This window comes from Diospyros lotus, chromosome 14 (genome assembly GCF_014633365.1).
Source record: "Diospyros lotus cultivar Yz01 chromosome 14, ASM1463336v1, whole genome shotgun sequence".
NCBI lineage: Eukaryota > Viridiplantae > Streptophyta > Magnoliopsida > Ericales > Ebenaceae > Diospyros > Diospyros lotus.
The window spans coordinates 25,051,531-25,069,720 of record NC_068351.1 but is presented as its reverse complement, the minus strand read 5'-3'; the positions used below and the strand labels follow the sequence as shown (position 1 = coordinate 25,069,720).

The 18,190-nt window shown below is 38.1% G+C and overlaps 1 protein-coding gene across 1 annotated transcript in view; it reads left to right on the top strand.

The window, feature by feature from the left end:
• LOC127790346 (PTI1-like tyrosine-protein kinase At3g15890) overlaps positions 1-15,275 on the top strand; it is a 29,257-nt gene extending 13,982 nt beyond the window's left edge. The window contains exons 3-4 of the mRNA XM_052319811.1: positions 14,026-14,288; positions 14,364-15,275. Of these exons, the coding sequence (XP_052175771.1) occupies positions 14,026-14,288; positions 14,364-14,976 (876 nt within the window). The 3' untranslated portion in view covers positions 14,977-15,275. The remainder of the gene's footprint in view (positions 1-14,025; positions 14,289-14,363) is intronic.
• Positions 15,276-18,190: the final 2,915 nt, after the last annotated feature.

Genomic DNA, 18,190 nt, shown 5'->3' with positions numbered 1-18,190 from the left:
ATATAGAGGCAAAACAAAGGCTACCAAAGACTCTAAAAGGAGTATAGTCCATAGGGGACTGATAAAGCAATTGATAAGGTGATTTGTAATGTATAATAGGAGTAGGAGTTCTATTAATCAAGAAGGCAACAGTAGGAATACAGTCTCCCCAAAACTTAATAGGAACCCTTGATTGGGAAACAATGCCATTAAGGAGGTGTTGATGCTTTCTTTCCACTACTGAATTTTGTTCAGGCCTCTCAACACACAAAAATTGATAGATAACACCCTTAGAGGCAAAATAATCAGTAAACTGTAATTCAGGAGCATTATCTGATCTAAACTTCTTAATCACCTTGTTGAATTGGGTTTCAACTAGAGAGAAAAACTTGGGAATAATAGTTTAAGCTTCAGATCTATGCCTCATGAGAAAAACCCAAGTAAATCGTGTGCAATCATCAACCAAGGTAAGAAAGTATCTATGACCAGCATAAGTTGGCATATGACATGGACCCCAAGTATCACAATGAACAAGATCAAAAGCACTTTGGGACAAATGATTATTTGAAACAAATGATAGCCTTCTTTGTTTAACTAAAGGGCATATAGAACAAGGAGCACTGTTAATGTTTTTGTATTGTAACTGGTCTTTCAGTTTGTCCATCTTCTTAAAAGAAAGATGACCTAGCCTACTATGCCAGGTAGTTTTACTAACAACATGAGCTATTGTAGCATTAGAAGTACAACCCTTATCTACCATCTGAGTATCAGATACCACAGATTCAATATCAATAACATACAGACCTTCAAGTAGGTCACTCTTGCCAATCATCTTCAAATTGTGTGCATCCTAAATAATACATGTATGACAAAAGAAACTAAGACACGTGGTATTTTTCCCCGGCTAATGCACTCACAGAGATTAGATTAAATTTGAATTGAGGCACATATAGAACATTCTCAAGCAATATTATATGGGAAGTAAGCTTCACATTTCCAATAGAATTCACTGTAATCTGAGTATGATCAAGAAGAGTGATATAAGCATTTTGAATAGGCCTCAACTCATCGAATGAGGAATAGTCAAAACAGATATGGCTTGTGGCTCCTGAATCCAATATCAAATACCTAGGACAACTAAGCATTGGACTGACAAAAATGGAAAAACAGGTACCTAATGCCTGATCAAGGGAAGCATCAGGTTCTGCACTTGTTTTAGCAACAGCAAAATGTGAGCTTAACATGTTCAACAATTGCTGGTACTGCATTGGGTTCAGGGATTGCGTGAAACCTCCAATTTCCTGATTCTGAGATTGACTATTATTTGAATCAGACACCTGACTGACAACAGTAGATTTCACTTTATTAGAGTTCATTTGGCTAGGGTTATTCTGTTGTTTAGGCTTATATCTCGAAGGATAACCATGCAGTTTGTAACACTTATCTATAGTGTGTCCATTGTATCCACATTGAGTGCATATAGGTCATTCTCTATTCTAGAATCTACCATGATTAGGTTTACTCACATCATGCTTAACAGAAAATATAACAAAATCAGAACCACTAGCAGAATTAAGAACATTCCTCTAATTTTCTTCTTAAGTAATGAGTGCAAATACTTTGTTAATTGGAGTATTGGATTCATAAGCAGTAACTAACCTCTAACTTGCACATAAGAATCATTTAATTCCATTAAGATAGACATCGCATACTTTTTTTGGTAATGGTCCACTAGGGCTTTAACCACCATAAGAGCATTTTCCAAATGAGCACATAGGCCTATAGTTACTAAGTTCTTCCCAAATGATTTTGAGTTTGGTAAAGTAAGCACTTACAGATAATTGTCCCTGTGTCAAGTTCATCAATTCACGCTTGAGTTGGAATATATGAGGTCCATTGCTTTGTTAATACATTTCCTTGAGATCGATCCATATATCATGAGCGTACTCGGAATATGTCACACTTGCGGAGATCTCCTTAGCATAGTTATCAAAGGCGTGCCTAGGCGCAAGGCGCCAGTTTGGCGCCTCGCCTAGGCCGAGGCGAGGCGGTTTTGGCAAGGCCCTCGCCTTGCGCTCCTAGGCGCTGGGGCGTGAGGCACGCCTCATGGAACTTAGGTCTTTTAATTAAAACTGGTAGTCCAATCGCTCCTCACTCCTCCTGACTCCAGCATCCAGCCGCGCCCGCATCCTCTCCAGCCTCTCCTCTCCAGCTCGCTCGATCTTCCTCCTCCTCTCCTTCTCCTCTTCAGCCCCAGCCGCGCCCGCCTCCTCTCTTCCTCTCCTCTCCAGCTCGCCCGATCTTCCTCTTCCTCTCAACTCTAGCCACGCCCGCATCCTATCTTCCTCTCCAGCTCGACCCGATCTTCTTCTTCCTCTCTTCTCCAACCGCAACCCCCTCCTCTCTTCCTCTCCTCTCCAGCTTGGCCCAATCTTCCTCTTCCTTTCCTCTCCAGCCGCGCCTGCCTCCTCTCTTCCTCTCCTTTCTTGCCACGCCTGCCTCCTATCTTGTTAATTTCCTCTCCAGCTGCACCCTCTTCCTCTATTCTCCTTTGCTCATGCTCTTCTCCTCTCTTCCTCGCCTCTCTTCTCATTTGCTCTTCAAGTTCAAGCTGTTAAGCAGCCCGCTACCCATCGAAAGTAGCTACCAATCTCGGTTCCATTCCAGCCTCCCCTCTTCTTGGTTCCAGCCTACTCTTGTGAGTTCTTTACTTGTTTTTTATTTGATTATTTCTTGCTTTCTTGCTTAATATCTCTTGCTGGTTGCTGCTCTCTCTTTCTAGTTTATACGGTTGTTGTTTTCGTGTTGTTGTTTATGATTGGTACTTGTTTGAGTTTGAGACTTTAAGTTTGAACTTTGATGATATTTCTAGTTTAGAATTTGCATGATCAGTGAATCAATTTTGATGTTGTTAGTTTAGAATTTGAAAATAATGAATCATGAATGATATCAATGTGTTATTATTGATAATTTGATAGTTGTTTATGATTTTACAATATTTTGAGTTTTTTTTCTAAAAGGTGTGTCTCGCTTCGCAAAGTCGCACCTCAAGCTCCAGGACCCTTTGCGCCTCGCTACGCCTCTCGCCTTTCAAAACTATGCTCCTTAGATAGAATTCAAGACCCAAGAAATAACAATATTATTGTTTCTGATATCCAAGCGTCAAGAAAAGGATCATCACGTGATGGTCGAGGAATGGATCCATTCACAAACCCTAGCTTTCTTCATAGACAATGTGATCATCATTGCTCGGCTCCACAAAGCATAATTGTCTCCATTTAGCAGTTGAGAAACCAAGAGAAGTCTGGGGCTGTCGAAATGATGTAAAAAGTAAGGACTTGATCCATCATCAATGGTGGAATTGCTCATTGACGAGGAGGAAAAGTCTAGAATCATTGTCACCATAGGACAAAAATGGATGAATAGGAAGTTTGGAAGAATCGCAAGTAAGTAGACTTCGAACAAAGAAGAATGTAGGGACCGTCGATGTGGCCGCCAGAGGAGGATCGGGAGAATGTGACGACAAGAGTCGTTGAAGATAAAGCGAGCTAGTGCTGTAATATACCTTATTGAAACAAAGAGAATAGGAAAAAAATACCTCTCAATCTTATTTCAGAAAATGAGCTGAACACAGGTATAAAAACATGATACATGCTCGGCTCCTAACTAACTGTCCAACTATTATAACTAATTGTATCAACAGCCTCTAACTCATATACAGCTAACCAACTAACAGTACACATAACCAGAAATATAATAAGAGTATCTGTTATCTAATTTTGGTGGTCTGGCACATGTGAGACCCTTACCCTTATCATAACTGACAGAGTCAACCATGCATAAGAGGGAATATAAGAGTCTATGTAACACTAACAAATAACCTTGGGATTGAGGATGAAGATGGGAAGAGGAAGCCTTGATGGTTTCTTTATTGAATAATAATAATAATAATAATAATAATAAAAGGGCATCACCAATGCGTGAGACTCTGCTTTGTGAGAGTCAAAGGAGGGTCATCTTGGCAGGCAACCTTACCCTTGCTTTGCAAAAAAGTTGTTTCCACAACTTTAACTCGTGACTTTCTAGCCACAAGGGAGCAATCTTATTATTGCTATCAATTCTCGCAATCATTAATAATGATAATATTAAAGAATGAGAATAGAAAAAGTTTGAGTCTTAGGGAACTCATATAAAAAAGGGTACAAGGAATAGAAAACCCACATGAATCTACAAAATAATGAATTCCCCTGAAAAAATCCAGAAAAGAAAAAAGGGTACAAGGAATAGCATGTCAGTCAGGAAAACAAGAAGAGCAGCCATTTTTCAACTAAGTAAAAAACATCCGCCCTTAAAATATATCATGTTTCCTGTAAAAATCATAGAAGATAAGATTCCAAATCTCTGGCTGTGAATTGATGAAGCAAAATGCCCAGCTTGCCTTCACTAGGCACTTGACCCCGCAACCCTCCTTCGAGAAGCCACAAGGGACTAACTATTATGCTAGGTAAATTTTCTTTTAATAATTCCAGGCCGTTATGTATCCCTTGGATGCAGAAGCATGTTGACAAACCACGGTCCCACTTTCAATTGATTAATTTTAGCTTGGAATCATACTTGTCATTTTGGTTCCTGAATTCAAGCTCATTTACTAAATAGAAAAATGTGCTACTTTGAGAAAATTATACAAGCATTGTTCATAAACCAATGCGAGGTACACCTGTCATTACAAAAGTAGTATTCACAAAACATGTTTTCTCTAACCATCATGCAAGCCTTACACATACATTCTAGGTTAGGCAACCAAGATGCTATTTACAAGAGAGCTCCCAAAATAAATCTTGATTCTGCATGGCTCATCCAAAACGAACCTCCACCAGTGCCTCCTATTCCTCTGTCACATATTTTAAAATATGTGGTAAGCTTACTTGCTTAGAGAGAAACTCAAGCAATGCAAATACACACACAAGACATGTGTCTAGATGTTCATGCTATGCTAAATTAGCATGTAATACAAATAGATTCAATCCAATATCACATAATCACACTAGCCACGAAATCATTTAGGCTATTCCCCTATCAGCTATGTCTTAGATTAACTATGATATAGCCATGTCACTAGTGTCCAGGTGTTATCATCAACATAGACTTGCTAATATTAGGAAGGGCCTGTTGTTGGCATGTTTATATGTTGTTGTCTCCTATATTGTTCCAGTGCAACAAGGCTAAGCAATGGTGACAGTTTGTTAGAAATCTCAGTGTAGGTGAAATCAGTAGGATTCATCCAACAAACAAGAAAAAATTGTATCTGTCCATCCCTGGTACAAAAATTCTGCATATCCAAATTAGCAACAAGTTTACCCTTGTGTGCAGAATTTACATGGGGTAATGGGAATGCAATTTTAGGTTCAGGTAACAAAGGGATAGGCTTGGGCTCAGGAGGGTCAGTAATAGAATCAATGAAAGGATCAGGTGGGGTGATGTGGTCTTTATAAGCAACAATGTCCTCAACATTAAAAGTAGAGCTAGAACCAGAGTTAGGTGGTATATCAACGATAGAGCCATTTGGTCCAACACTTTTTTGAAAAGAACCTGCACTTTGAGAATGCAACTTAAAGACAATTTCCAAAGGAAACCTCTCTGGTCTAGGGCAAGTCAACACAAAATTACCAATTTTATATTCAATATGATGCTTATGAATGTCAGCTTGAGGTTTGAATAAAGCCTACATGCCTCGAGCTGTGTAGGGATCTCAACATGCAATTCACAAGTATGTGGTGGAACTGACTCAGTAGACTGATTCTTTGGCCTGGGGCAAGATGGGAATGATATCAAGATTTGAGACATGTTGAATTTCATTTTAAAGGGACAGATTATTTGGGAGTTCCTTAGAAAAAACATCTTGGAATTTTGGTACCTAGCATGCCTCTTTAGGGACTTCTTGTTATTCCTTTAGAACTTTAAGCACTACCGCAAGTGCTTCAGATTGTTCCCCTATCTCATGCTTAAGCTCCTTTGAGCTTGTGATGTTTATATCTTTCTTGTTGTACCACTTAGGTTTTTCTAGGTTGGTAGGTTGAGGTGGTGAGGGTGTTACTTGAATCTTCTTGCCTTGTATATAAACGAGCATGAGTTAGAGCAACCAGAAATTGTGACATGCCAATCAAACTACCACAGCCTTCCCAAAATAATGTGACCCACAGCCATAGGGATGACATTGCACAAAATGTATTCCTTATAATCAAGGAATTGAATAGGCACTACACTACGATTTGCCACAACAATGGAAGATGTGTTGATCTGTAAAACATCATTTGGGTTGGGATGAGGAGACCGCATTAATGCAACTTCCACTATCAATGATGATTTTGCATAGCTTGTCATCAATTTTAATGTAAGTGTGAAAAATTGAGTGACAACTTCAATCATTAGATTCCTGGGGTTGAGTAAGGGCACATCAAACAATGTTGAAGTATGGGGTGTTGAGAAAAGATTTAGGTGACCCTAGTTGAATTGAGTTGGCACTCATCCATTGAGATGACTATCCAAGGATTTTTGACCAAAATCAAAGCACTGTCAACCACTAAGGAAGCTCAAAAATAAGAGGACAGTGTATGCTAGAGGTGGTAATGATGATATGTTAGTAGGTTTGAGGTATAGGTAATGCTGGGAAAATAAGGATGATGATATGGTTAGGCAATGCAAATAAGGCTATTAAAATCCTGACCACACAAGAACTAATTAATACTAATTTTAGAAAACAGAAAAATTAAATTAAAACTGGAAGAGGGAACGAAACAATTTGTTCTTTGGCAATGGAGAATCTGGTGGTTGGGATTAAATGGTTTGGGCTTGAGCAAGTCTTGGTTTAGCAAGATTTCTGGCAGAAATTCTCAACTCCATAAACTCAAGAAAGATGAAGGAAATCAGAATTGAATTCTGCTATGATACCAAAATTGATGCAGGATAGTAGAGGAGGGGGGGGGGGGTTTAAAAAGAAGTAAATCCAAGAGGGAAGAAAAGAGAAAAAAATAGCCAAGAGAGGAAATCGATACCAATGTATTTGATAATCAAGAACTGAATAAAACGTTACATCATGAGCCTTATTTATAGGCCAAAACTAAATCTAACTCTAGTATGAGTAGGAATCTAAATTCTAATATGATTTCAATCCAAATCCTGTAATATCTATAGTTATCTATTGTGGGAAGAGAGAATTGGCTGAATGCATGAGGGCAAGAGCCTCAGTTTAATCTATATTTACAGTAATATGGAACATATTTACAGCAGAAAATTAGGCCTGAAATATAACCTATACATCAGCCTATAAATCAATCTATTAAATCAACTATACATCAACCTATAAATCAGCTAATCAGTTGGGTTAACTATACAATAATTACAATATTCAACACTCCCTAAGCTGGAGCATGCATGTCATATGCACCCAGCTTGTTATATATGTAAGTTATCTTTGATCTACGGAGATTTAGTGAAGATATTAGCTAGTTGGTCATTAGAGTTCACGAAGGCAGTGGTGACATCTTTCGAAAGAATTTTTTCTCTATCAAAGTGATGGTCTATTTCTATATGTTTGGTCCTTCCATGAAAACCTAGATTAGAGACAATGTGAAGAGTTGCCTCATTATTGCATATCAGCTTCATTTGCCTTATGTCTCCAAATTTTAGTTCTTGGAGCAATTGCTTCAACCATATGAGTTCACAAGTTGCTACAACCATAGCTCGACATTCAGCCTCTACACTTGACCTAGCAACCACATTTTGTTTCTTATTTTTCCATGATACTAAGTTGCCTCCAACAAACAAGGATACAATACCCAAACGTAGAGCGTCTATTCGATAGAGATCCTACCCAATCAACATCTGAGTAACCAACAAACCTAAGTGTGTCCTTTATCTTCATACAATAGACCCTTACTTGATGCACTTTTGATGTATCTCAAGATGCAAGGCACAAGATTCCAATGACTATCACAAGGAGAATCTAGAAACTAACAACACTCACGACAAAGGAAATGTCAAGCTGGGTTACTGTGAGATAATTCAGTTGCGCAACAAAACTATGATACCTACTAGGGTTTGCTAAAGGCTCTCCCTATCCTGGTAGGTGCTTGAGGTTTGGATCCATTGGAATATCAATAACCTTAGCATCCATCAGTATGTGAAATGGCAATACCAATACTTGATTGGGTCACCTCAATGCCTAAACAATACTTCAATTTACTGTAGTCTTTGGCCTAAGAGTGATGAACAAGGTGTTGTTTTAGCTTTTGGATGCCCTTTTGGTCACTACCTATAATGACGATATCAACCACATAAACTAGATAAATGCAAAGGTTGGGCGAAGAGTAGTGATAAAATACTGAGTGCTTGGCTTCACTATGAGTCATGGCAAATTGTTGTACAACAAAGTTAAATCGTTCAAACCATGCCCATGGAGATTGTTTTAGGCCATAGAGATTTGCTTAGCTAACATACCAATCCAGACTCATTCTAAGCAACAAAATCAAGGGGTTACTCCATATAAACCTCTTCTTGTAAGTTGCCATGGAGGAATGCATTTTTAATATGCAACTAATGGAGAGGCTAGTTGACGAATGCAGTCATGGTGAGAAAAGGCAAACAAACAGAAGCAATCATGGCCACTGGCAAGGAAGTATCACCATAATCAAGGCCAAGGATTTGGGCATACCCCTCAGCAACCAAGCGAGCTTTTACAATTTGACTAGTGGGGCCTACTTTGATGTTATAGGTCCAACAATAATCAACAGTAGATTTCCCAAGTGGTAGTAGAACTAGTTCCCAAGTACCACTAGAGTGCAAAGCAACCATTTCATCAAGCATTGCCTAACGCCACCCAAGATGGAAAAGAGTTTCACCTATAGTTTTTGGAATGGAAACGAAAGATGAGGATGATACAAATACACAATACGGTGAAGATAAAAACGATGATAGCTTAGAAAATTATAGATGGGATGAGGATTACGTGTGGGCGAGTACCTTTTCGAATGGCAAACGAAGGACTTGCGTTAGGAACCATGGTTGGGGAAACCATTAGAGCAAGGTGTTAATCATTAGGAACAAATGAAGGGTTGTTATCTGGTTCAAGTACAGATTGAGATTAGCGATGATATGTGAGGACTGGAACAGAGGAAGAAGTGGCTTCAAATGGATATACAAGGATATTGCCAACATATGGGACTAGAAGGACTTTAGAGATAGTGGCATGCAATAGAGGTAGAGGAGAAGAAGGGGATCGTCTCGAAGAAGGTGACATCATCAGAAAAAACATAACTGTTGAGATTTGGAGAATAACACCAGCAGTCTTTTTGTAACTAGGAGTAGCCTAAGAAAATACATTTAAGGGATCAAGTTGCTAACTTGTCTTTGCCTGGAGTGTGATCATGAACTGAACATGTACACCCAAAAATACAAGGGGGAAGAGAAAAGAGTGGATGTTGAGGAAACAAGATTGAACGTGGAAGTTGATTTTGTAGCATAGAAGAAGGCATGTGACTATTTTTGTCTCAATCAAGTGTCTATTTTTCCGTTTAGCCACTTTGTTTTGTTAAGAAATATAAGGGCAAGATGATTTTGATGAAGAATACACCGCATGTGACTGATTAAGTAACAAGCGATAAGTATTGCATCTTCCCAGATCCATAATGGGACATTGGTTTGAAGAACTAAAACACGAGTTGTCTCAATCAAGTGTCTATTTTTCCGTTTAGCCACTTTGTTTTGTTAAGAAATATAAGGGCAAGATGATTTTGATGAAGAATACCTTGCTCATAAAAGAGGGAAAGGAAGCAGAGAAATATTCACGTTCATTGTCACTATGTAAAGTTTTAATGGAAACACCAAATTGGATTCTTTTTAGAACAGAAGGTTTGGAAGATAGAAAATAATTGTAAACGATTCTTCATTAAAAACAACCAAGTACACCAAGAAAAATCAACACTAAAAGTGATGAAATATCAAAAACTCAAAGTTGAATGGACGTGACTCAAAGCCCACACATCTAAGTGGACTAAAGGAAAAGGAGACTCGACGCTTGATACAACTGGGAGACGGACTATGAACATGTTTTTCGAGCTGACATGACTCACCTTCTAAAGATGACAATTTGGGTCAGCTGGGAACCATCTGCTGAAGTTTTTGAAAACCAAGATGACCTAAATGGATGTGGATGGTTTTTGGTGATTCAGTATTAGGATAAGCCACGAGAGTGATTGATATGTTAAGATAGTAAAGCCCCCATGACTCACCCTGTGCCAATTGTCCGTCTCGTACCCTAATCTTACACGAGTACATGTCACGACCCAAGGTTATAGAAGTAATTGTTCCATTATAGGAGTAATTGTTCTATTACATGTATTTTTTCCTTTGTTGTACTTTAAGCTGCTGTAGTATTGTACCTTCAGTTTACATAGGCTAAGGTAGTTAGAGAATGATAATTGAATCCAGTTTTCCTCTAGAAATTCTCTCTCGATTTCCCTCTCATTTCTCTCTAATCTCTCCCTCATTTGCTGTTCTGTCTGAATATCTTCCTCTATTCTTCTAATATATCTCTCATTTCTTCTAGTTTTTCCCCCCTACCTTCTGTTCCGTTTCCCTTGCATTCTTCCAATTTCCTATCGAAACCGTACAGGACAGTACAGAGTCAGCAACAAAGGTGATAGAACAATTAAGGGAATGAGTTATTTGATTAATGGAAATCAAGTTAAAAGAACAACCAGGAATAGAGAGTACAGGGTCTAAAGATAATGAGGGAAGAGGCTTGGCCTTGCCAATGCCCTTAACTTTAGTTTGTGAGCCATCAGCTAAAGTAACATTAGGAAGAGAATCTGAATAAGTAAGCGAAGAGAAGGTTTTTGTTACTAAAGATGTGGTTGGAGGCACCAGTGTTCTAAGAGAAGATTGTGAGATATAGGCAATGGGATTACTGGTTTGAGCAACAGATGCTACAGGTGTGGAAAGCTGTTGGACTGCCTGGAATTGTAGAAATGCATTATAATCAACTCCTAACATCGACCCTGTATCAAGACTTTGACTTCCTGATAATTTATAACCATACCCCTCTGAATTATCTGTGTGAGTGATGTTTGCAATACATGGAGGTCTCCCATGTAAAAAATAACTGTGATCTCTCCCGTATAAAGAATAACAGTGATCTTTACTGTGACCAATTTTGTTGCAATAAGTACATTGAGGATGAAGGTCACAATTGTGGTTTCTGCCACGGCCACCCCCACCCCCACAATCTCATCTGTCATTTCTCTAAGAGGCTAGAACAGAGGAGTTGATAGAAATGGTCTGAGTCAGAGGGACAACAGGTGCAAATAGATGGGAGTAGCTATGAGGATACATCATCAAAGGTCTAAATGAGGGAATTAGCTAGAATTTGATTTCAAACAGGCTAAAGCTCCAGTGCCAAACCAAAGAGTGCAAGAACCATAAATAGCTTCCCCCATTGTGCTAATTGTTCCTCTACATTGGTGGAAATAGTCATCATTTCATTAAATTCCTGCATAAAAGTTTCAAGTTTACCTAAATAGTTTGTGTATCCATGTTCTTCTTCTTCAAGGTAATCATGGAGACAATCATGTAGAAACGAGACATCATTGGTATATAATTTTTGAGCTTTCTCCCAAACATCACAGTAGGTTTTATATGCTCGGTATTGGACTGTGAGGGAGTGGTCAATAGACTGTCAAAGAGCTCCACATAATTGAGCATTGTTCTTTCCATTTTGGGCAGTCTGCATCAGGAATATCTTCAGCTCACTTAGTCAAGTGATCTTCATGTCCCTGGCCTATGAAGCACAATTCAACAGCAGCAACCTAGGATAGATAACTAGTAGCACCCAATAATTTTTCAGAGGTAAAGACAGGGATACTGGTAGAGGTGAAAGAGAATTTGTTGCCATGTCAGAAGTAACCTTTGTGGATTTCATAATGAGAGGACAGACCTAGTTAGGGGCTTTACAGTGTCAATAAGCACGAAATAATGGCCAAAACATGCCAGAAAAAGGCTGAAGACACAATTTGGAAGGTTTGGTGGCAGTTCAGTGAAGGATGCAATGGCACGTGAAGCCCACACACAGAAGGGGCAGTGCATGACCAGGAATAGGCCAATTGGAATTTTCTGATGTTAATCCTAGCACACCAGAACTGAGATTCTCAAGAGGGAATGCACCGCTTGTGAAGCACAGTTGGAAAGAGAAGAAAGGCACTGCAGGAAGGATAACACAGCAGGAAAGAATTTTCTCACTCTTGCTTTGATACCATGTGAGAAGAGAATTGTCTGAGTGCTTGAGGGCAAGGGCCTCAGGTTAATCCATATTTATAGTAATGCGGAACGTTTTTACAGCAGAAAATTAGGCAAAGAATTAGGCCTGAAATACAGCCTATACATCAGCCTATAAATCAGTCTATTAAATTAGCTATACATCAGTCTATTATCAACCTATAAACCAGCCAATCAGCTTGGCCAACTATACAATAATTACAATATTCAACGTCTATAAAAATGGAAACAAATCAAAATAACAAGATAAATCCTAATTTAAATCTAAATCTAATCTTTAAAATAAAAATAGGAAAAATATCAAAATATTTCTATTCTTATCCCTACCAATAGTTTTCAAAGAATATTAGAGAAAATAAAGTTTGCATACCTCTCTTTCTTGTACATTATGTCGCAATTTGAACAATATTCAAATGTGACTTCATTTGCATTAGATTCTTCAATGTGCAAGAACATAGAAAAGAATTTAAAAAAAAATCACCACCTTCTATAATAAAGCAGAGTATCAATCCAACTAATTATGACCTAAGTACAACAATAAAACGTACCACAATCTAAAATAGCTAACCAATTAACCTTGCCCCCTTTGTACCACAAATTTAGTATTCTAACATACCATGTGTCTATCCTCGTTCCACGTTCCTACTAACTATGTTTTCAACATCTTAAGGTAGATAGGGACATCTGGTGTCTTCTATTTTCTCCTTTCTTGGCCAATGACAGATTCGGTTCTTTCTTTGTACAAGAGTTTGGAAAGAGGTAACCACTTGAAAGTGTAAACAGTGACTTCTCTTTGATGTGGTGCATGTAGGAGTAGCAGCAAAATGAAGAAGTATACTATAATCATTTATAAGTGTCAAAGTTGCAAATGAGAAGACACAATCTATGTGAGTGGAATTCATGTTGCTGACCCCACCTATCAGGGTTAAGGCTTTTGATTGTTGTATATATTTTGCATTTTTTTATGGCTAATTTATTGATAATTGAATTCAATTGTTTTTTTTCATCAGAAAGTAATTTTATAGGATTTGATGATTTTTTTTTTACTTCATTGTGTTGAATGATTTAAAATTTATCAAGTTTATTGAATTATTGTTTTTTTCTCTCATTTATCAGGACTTGGCTTTTAGTGGAATGTAACAATGATAAGTAAAAGTTGAGAACTACTCTGGTTAGCTATCATGGTTTCTCCTTGTTTATTTAAACTATGTTTCAATTCCTCCCCCCTGCCGCAGTGTTCTTTCCTTTTATTCTTTTCCCTCTCATTTATATTATTCAGTCACAGTGATTACCCAAAGAACTTTAACATCCACTGTAAGATCAACTATTTGCAGAATTCTAGTTATTTTAGCATATATAGTAGGTAAAGTCTTTACCTTCAATGTGGGTAAAATTGTCAAATAGACAGCTCACTGGAACATCTTTGTCTATGAAAGCAGCAGCAAACCTTTGAAAAAGAATCCCGAAGGAGAAAAAGAGAGGTAAAACGAAAGAAAGGCAAGTGAAAATGAAAAGGCTAAAAGAATTCAATTTAGGTTCTACTAGAGAAAATAATTAAGCTAGAATATCACATCACATCACATAATTCTGGTCACTCGTGAACTTGTTGAATTTCCTATGGATGCTCAACACGGAACCTCTGATTCTTACCATGATCATCTTAAAGTAGTCTATACAAATAAAACATTTTCTTCCATGCTTATTGGTGATGATCTGCAGATCGCAGTGAAAAGGTTGAAGGTCTGGAGCAGCAAAGCAGAAATGGAATTTGCAGTTGAGGTTGAGATTTTGGCACGAGTGCGGCATAAGAATCTGCTAAGCTTACGTGGCTATTGTGCAGAAGGGCAAGAGCGTCTAATTGTTTATGATTACATGCCTAACCTGAGCTTGCTTTCTCATCTTCATGGGCAACATTCAGCTGAGTGCCTTCTTGATTGGAATCGACGAATGAATATTGCAATTGGATCAGCCGAGGGAATTGCGTTAGTATTTTGACCAACTGAATCTTCCTCCCTCCGTTCTCATACTATTTTGTTGACCTAAATTACTTGATGCAGCTATCTTCATCATCACGCAACCCCACACATAATCCACAGAGACGTTAAAGCGAGCAATGTATTGCTGGATTCAGATTTTCAAGCCCGAGTAGCTGATTTTGGTTTTGCAAAGCTAATACCTGATGGTGCATCGCACGTGACCACCCGAGTTAAGGGTACCCTTGGTTACCTTGCGCCAGAATATGCAATGCTAGGGAAGGCATCAGAGAGCTGCGATGTCTACAGCTTTGGCATTCTTCTGCTAGAGCTTATGAGTGGCAAGAAACCCCTCGAAAAGCTTAGTTCAACGATGAAGTGCGCAATTACGGACTGGGCTCTGCCCCTGGCATGCGAGAGGAGATTCAGTGAGCTGGCGGACCCACGATTGAACGGGAAGTACGTAGAGGAGGAGTTGAAAAGAGTCGCCTTTGTTGGACTGTTCTGTGCGCACAGTCGACCGGAGAAGAGACCCACCATGCTCGAGGTGGTGGAGCTGTTGAAGGGTGAGTCGAAAGATAAGTTTGCTGCTCTAGAGAATGATGAATTGTTCAAGAGGGATGTGGCTGCAGATCGCAGTGATGGGGGTGATGGCCCAGACTTCATATCTGAGGAAAAAGGACCGGACTTGGAATGAAGGTTTGTGATTTGTGATTCGTGATATTTATGGGTGTGCAGAGTGTTGATTATTGAAGTTGCACTAGCTTCGCTTAGCTAGTACCAGTAGTGGGGGATGTCAATAGTCCAAGTTTTAAAGGTGCAATGAATGGCCTTTGATGAACCAACAAGCATTTGTTTCTGTGAGTGATGCTTTCAACTGTGGATTTTATCATGTGTATTATTATTGTCTTCATCCCTTTTGTCTTTCTTGGGTACATACACAGTACCGAGCTGTTTGTTTCTATTCTGTATATTGCTCTTCTCTTTGGTGTTCTCTTTGGTGTTTTTAGTCGTTTTGAATTTTCTTTTCCCAGCAGTAAAACAACTTAAATAGACACAAGTTTAGGTCTTAATTTTAAACAAATAAAGGGTCTGTTTCACGTCAAATCATTATTGAAAGAAGGTTAGTAAGAAGGCATTAACTATTATACTTTTAAAAATGTAACTCACCTTCTTGTCATCAATTGATCATAAAAGATGATTATTTTATCCATCTATTTGGATTATTAATTCCTCCCTCTCCCATCGTCTCTCTCCTCTCCTCCCTTCCCCCCCCCCCCCCCCCCCCCCCCGCCCCCTTTTTTTTTTCTCGTTTTGAATATATTTTTTCATGACTAATTGAATCGTATCCCATATATGAGATTGTTCACAACTACAAAGAGAAGATAGAGATACCCGACGAGGAGGAGAGCGAAAAAACAAAAGAGGGAAGAGGGGATAAAATGATCAACTGAAGAAGGGGACCAAAAGATCAGCATCCCTTTAAAAATGGTTTGAGGTTTCTGTAGTTAATTTTTTTTTTTTTTTTTGGTATGGACACCTCTTTCGTTTCGTACTCTATTAATTATAAATTTTAACATAATTAAGTAGATTTTAATTAAAATAATACAACAACAAATTAAAGCTAACAAAAACCTTTGCAAGAGGAGGATTCTGACTGACCAAAAGACATCATCGATGAGGGTCTTGTTGACTACTTATTCTTCTTCTACTTCAATTCTCTCTTTTCTCTCTTTTCTCTCTCCACACATGCAATGGGTTTTAGATAATTTAGAATCCAAGTGGATTAAGAATTTGTTGCAGGTTTTGGAACTTAATAAGTTCAATCTTAAACTCTTTAACTTTTTTTTATTTTGTTATTTTATTTTTGATTAAATTTAACTTAATGATATTTCAATTAATATAATTTAACAGAAAATATGTCTATGCCAAAAAAAAAAAAAAAAAAAACGATCTCCGAAGTCATTTAAATCATGAGAGGTATGTACTCTGCAATATATACTTTAAAAATAAGAGAAGAATATGCTGGTACTTTTTTTTTGTTAAACCTCCGTGGTGTAGTGTTTAAAATTTACCTTTAATATAAAGATATACTTAAAACATACATCTTTATATGAAGTTGGTAATGTCGCCTAATATTGTAATCTCGTGTTTGGATTTTCATGTAAATTATTTCCATCACTAACTAATCTATATACCAAACACCACATATATTGTTTGACAGTTGTTGCCAAGAAACAACAATAGACTTGTAAGGCGGGAAAAAATAATCTTGACTTTCTTTGACAAGGATGATCAGGGGACCTTGAAGCAAATGATTAGGAAGTCTCGTGACATATAATTAGGAGATTAAAAATAATCAGGAAGCCCTGAGATATGATAGCTTGTTGATGCTAATGAGCAGGCCTGTTGATGAACGAGAGGCCTAAAATAACCGAGAAACCCTTAAGAACTGAGAGACCTTAAAGAACTGAGTAGTCTTTGAGAACTGGCTAGTCTTCAGGAATCGAATGGCCTGCCAAAACGAACAAACGGTGAAAGGCACGGGAGGTTGTTCCCGCGCAAACCCTCCAATACTTAAGTCAATTTTCGAGTGCTTGAGCGCAAAAATAAGGTTTGAGTATTAAAGTGGGTGTACTTGAATAAAGAGGCGGACCTCCTATTTATAGAGGAGTATGGAGTAATTCTAATTAATCAGAGATTAGGATTCTTTGTAGATAGCGTTTATCTTAATTATTCCTAGTCTAGCTAGGACTAAGATTGTTATGATGACGTATATTTCTTATGGATGATGCTTATCGTTATGTAAGGTGTTTATCTTAATTGTTCTAAAGTCCTTTTAAAATTATAATTCTTTACTGACAATCAACTATTTTCTTAAAATATTTGGATCGAGGAACACCCCAAGAGGGTCCGTTGACTTCAAGGGAGGCTTAATATTTGTGACCACGAGGATTGTTAGGACCGAGAAGCCTCTCAGCTTGTAGTCAAGCGGTGGCCGAGATTATGCGCCTCCTGCTTCTCCAATTCTTCAATTGATATTTCCAAGTGGCCTCTCGGTGGGAGATGGAATATGAATCGAGTGGCCACTCCATTATGTTTTTGCCAAGCGATGCGATTGCTGTGTAACGACCCAATAGTAGCGTCTAGAATATGTTGGCCTTGTTTGGTGTGTGTTACATTTTGGTATGATTAATTTAGATGGTTGAAATATTTCAAGTGTTGAACAAGTTGGAAACTAAATGAAAACCATGTGTATTGATTATTCAAAGTTAAAAGGGAATGGAATTGGGATGAAAGTCAAATGTAAAAAATGTGAAAAAGTCAAAATGGGGGCTTGAAATTGGAGGTGGAATGGTGTTACCGGTTGCATTGTGTGTGTGTGTGAGCATTTTCTATTTAATTTAATGGATGAAAAAGGGGAGTGACAACCTTGTAAATACTTGCAAGTGCAAGGGTAAATTGAAGAGGAGGAGAAGTATATAAGAGGCCTTGTATAAATCTTCTTCATTTTTCTTCCTTCCTCTCCCGATTCTTCTTCTCTTGTCATATCCAATCTTCTATTTTATCTTCTTCTTATTGATGCCAAATAAGAGATCAGTTGTTGAAGTTAGAGGGCTATTTGTCAGTTTTGGTGACTTGGTTCGTGGCTTGCCTTCTCATTTGGATTCATCGCTCAACTAAGGCAAGTTCCTATTCTATCTCTTTTCCATGGCAAGTCCTCTTTTTGGATCCTTGTTGATGTAAGTCCTAATTCTCTTTTTCCTTTGTGAAACTTGAGTCATCTATTTGTGGGTAAAGATCTCATAAAACCCTTCGTTGGAAGGGGGTTTTGTTTAAACCTAGGTGTTTGCAGCTCGTGTTGTTTTTCTTGTATTTTTGCTAAACCGTGACTATCATCTAAATAGGGA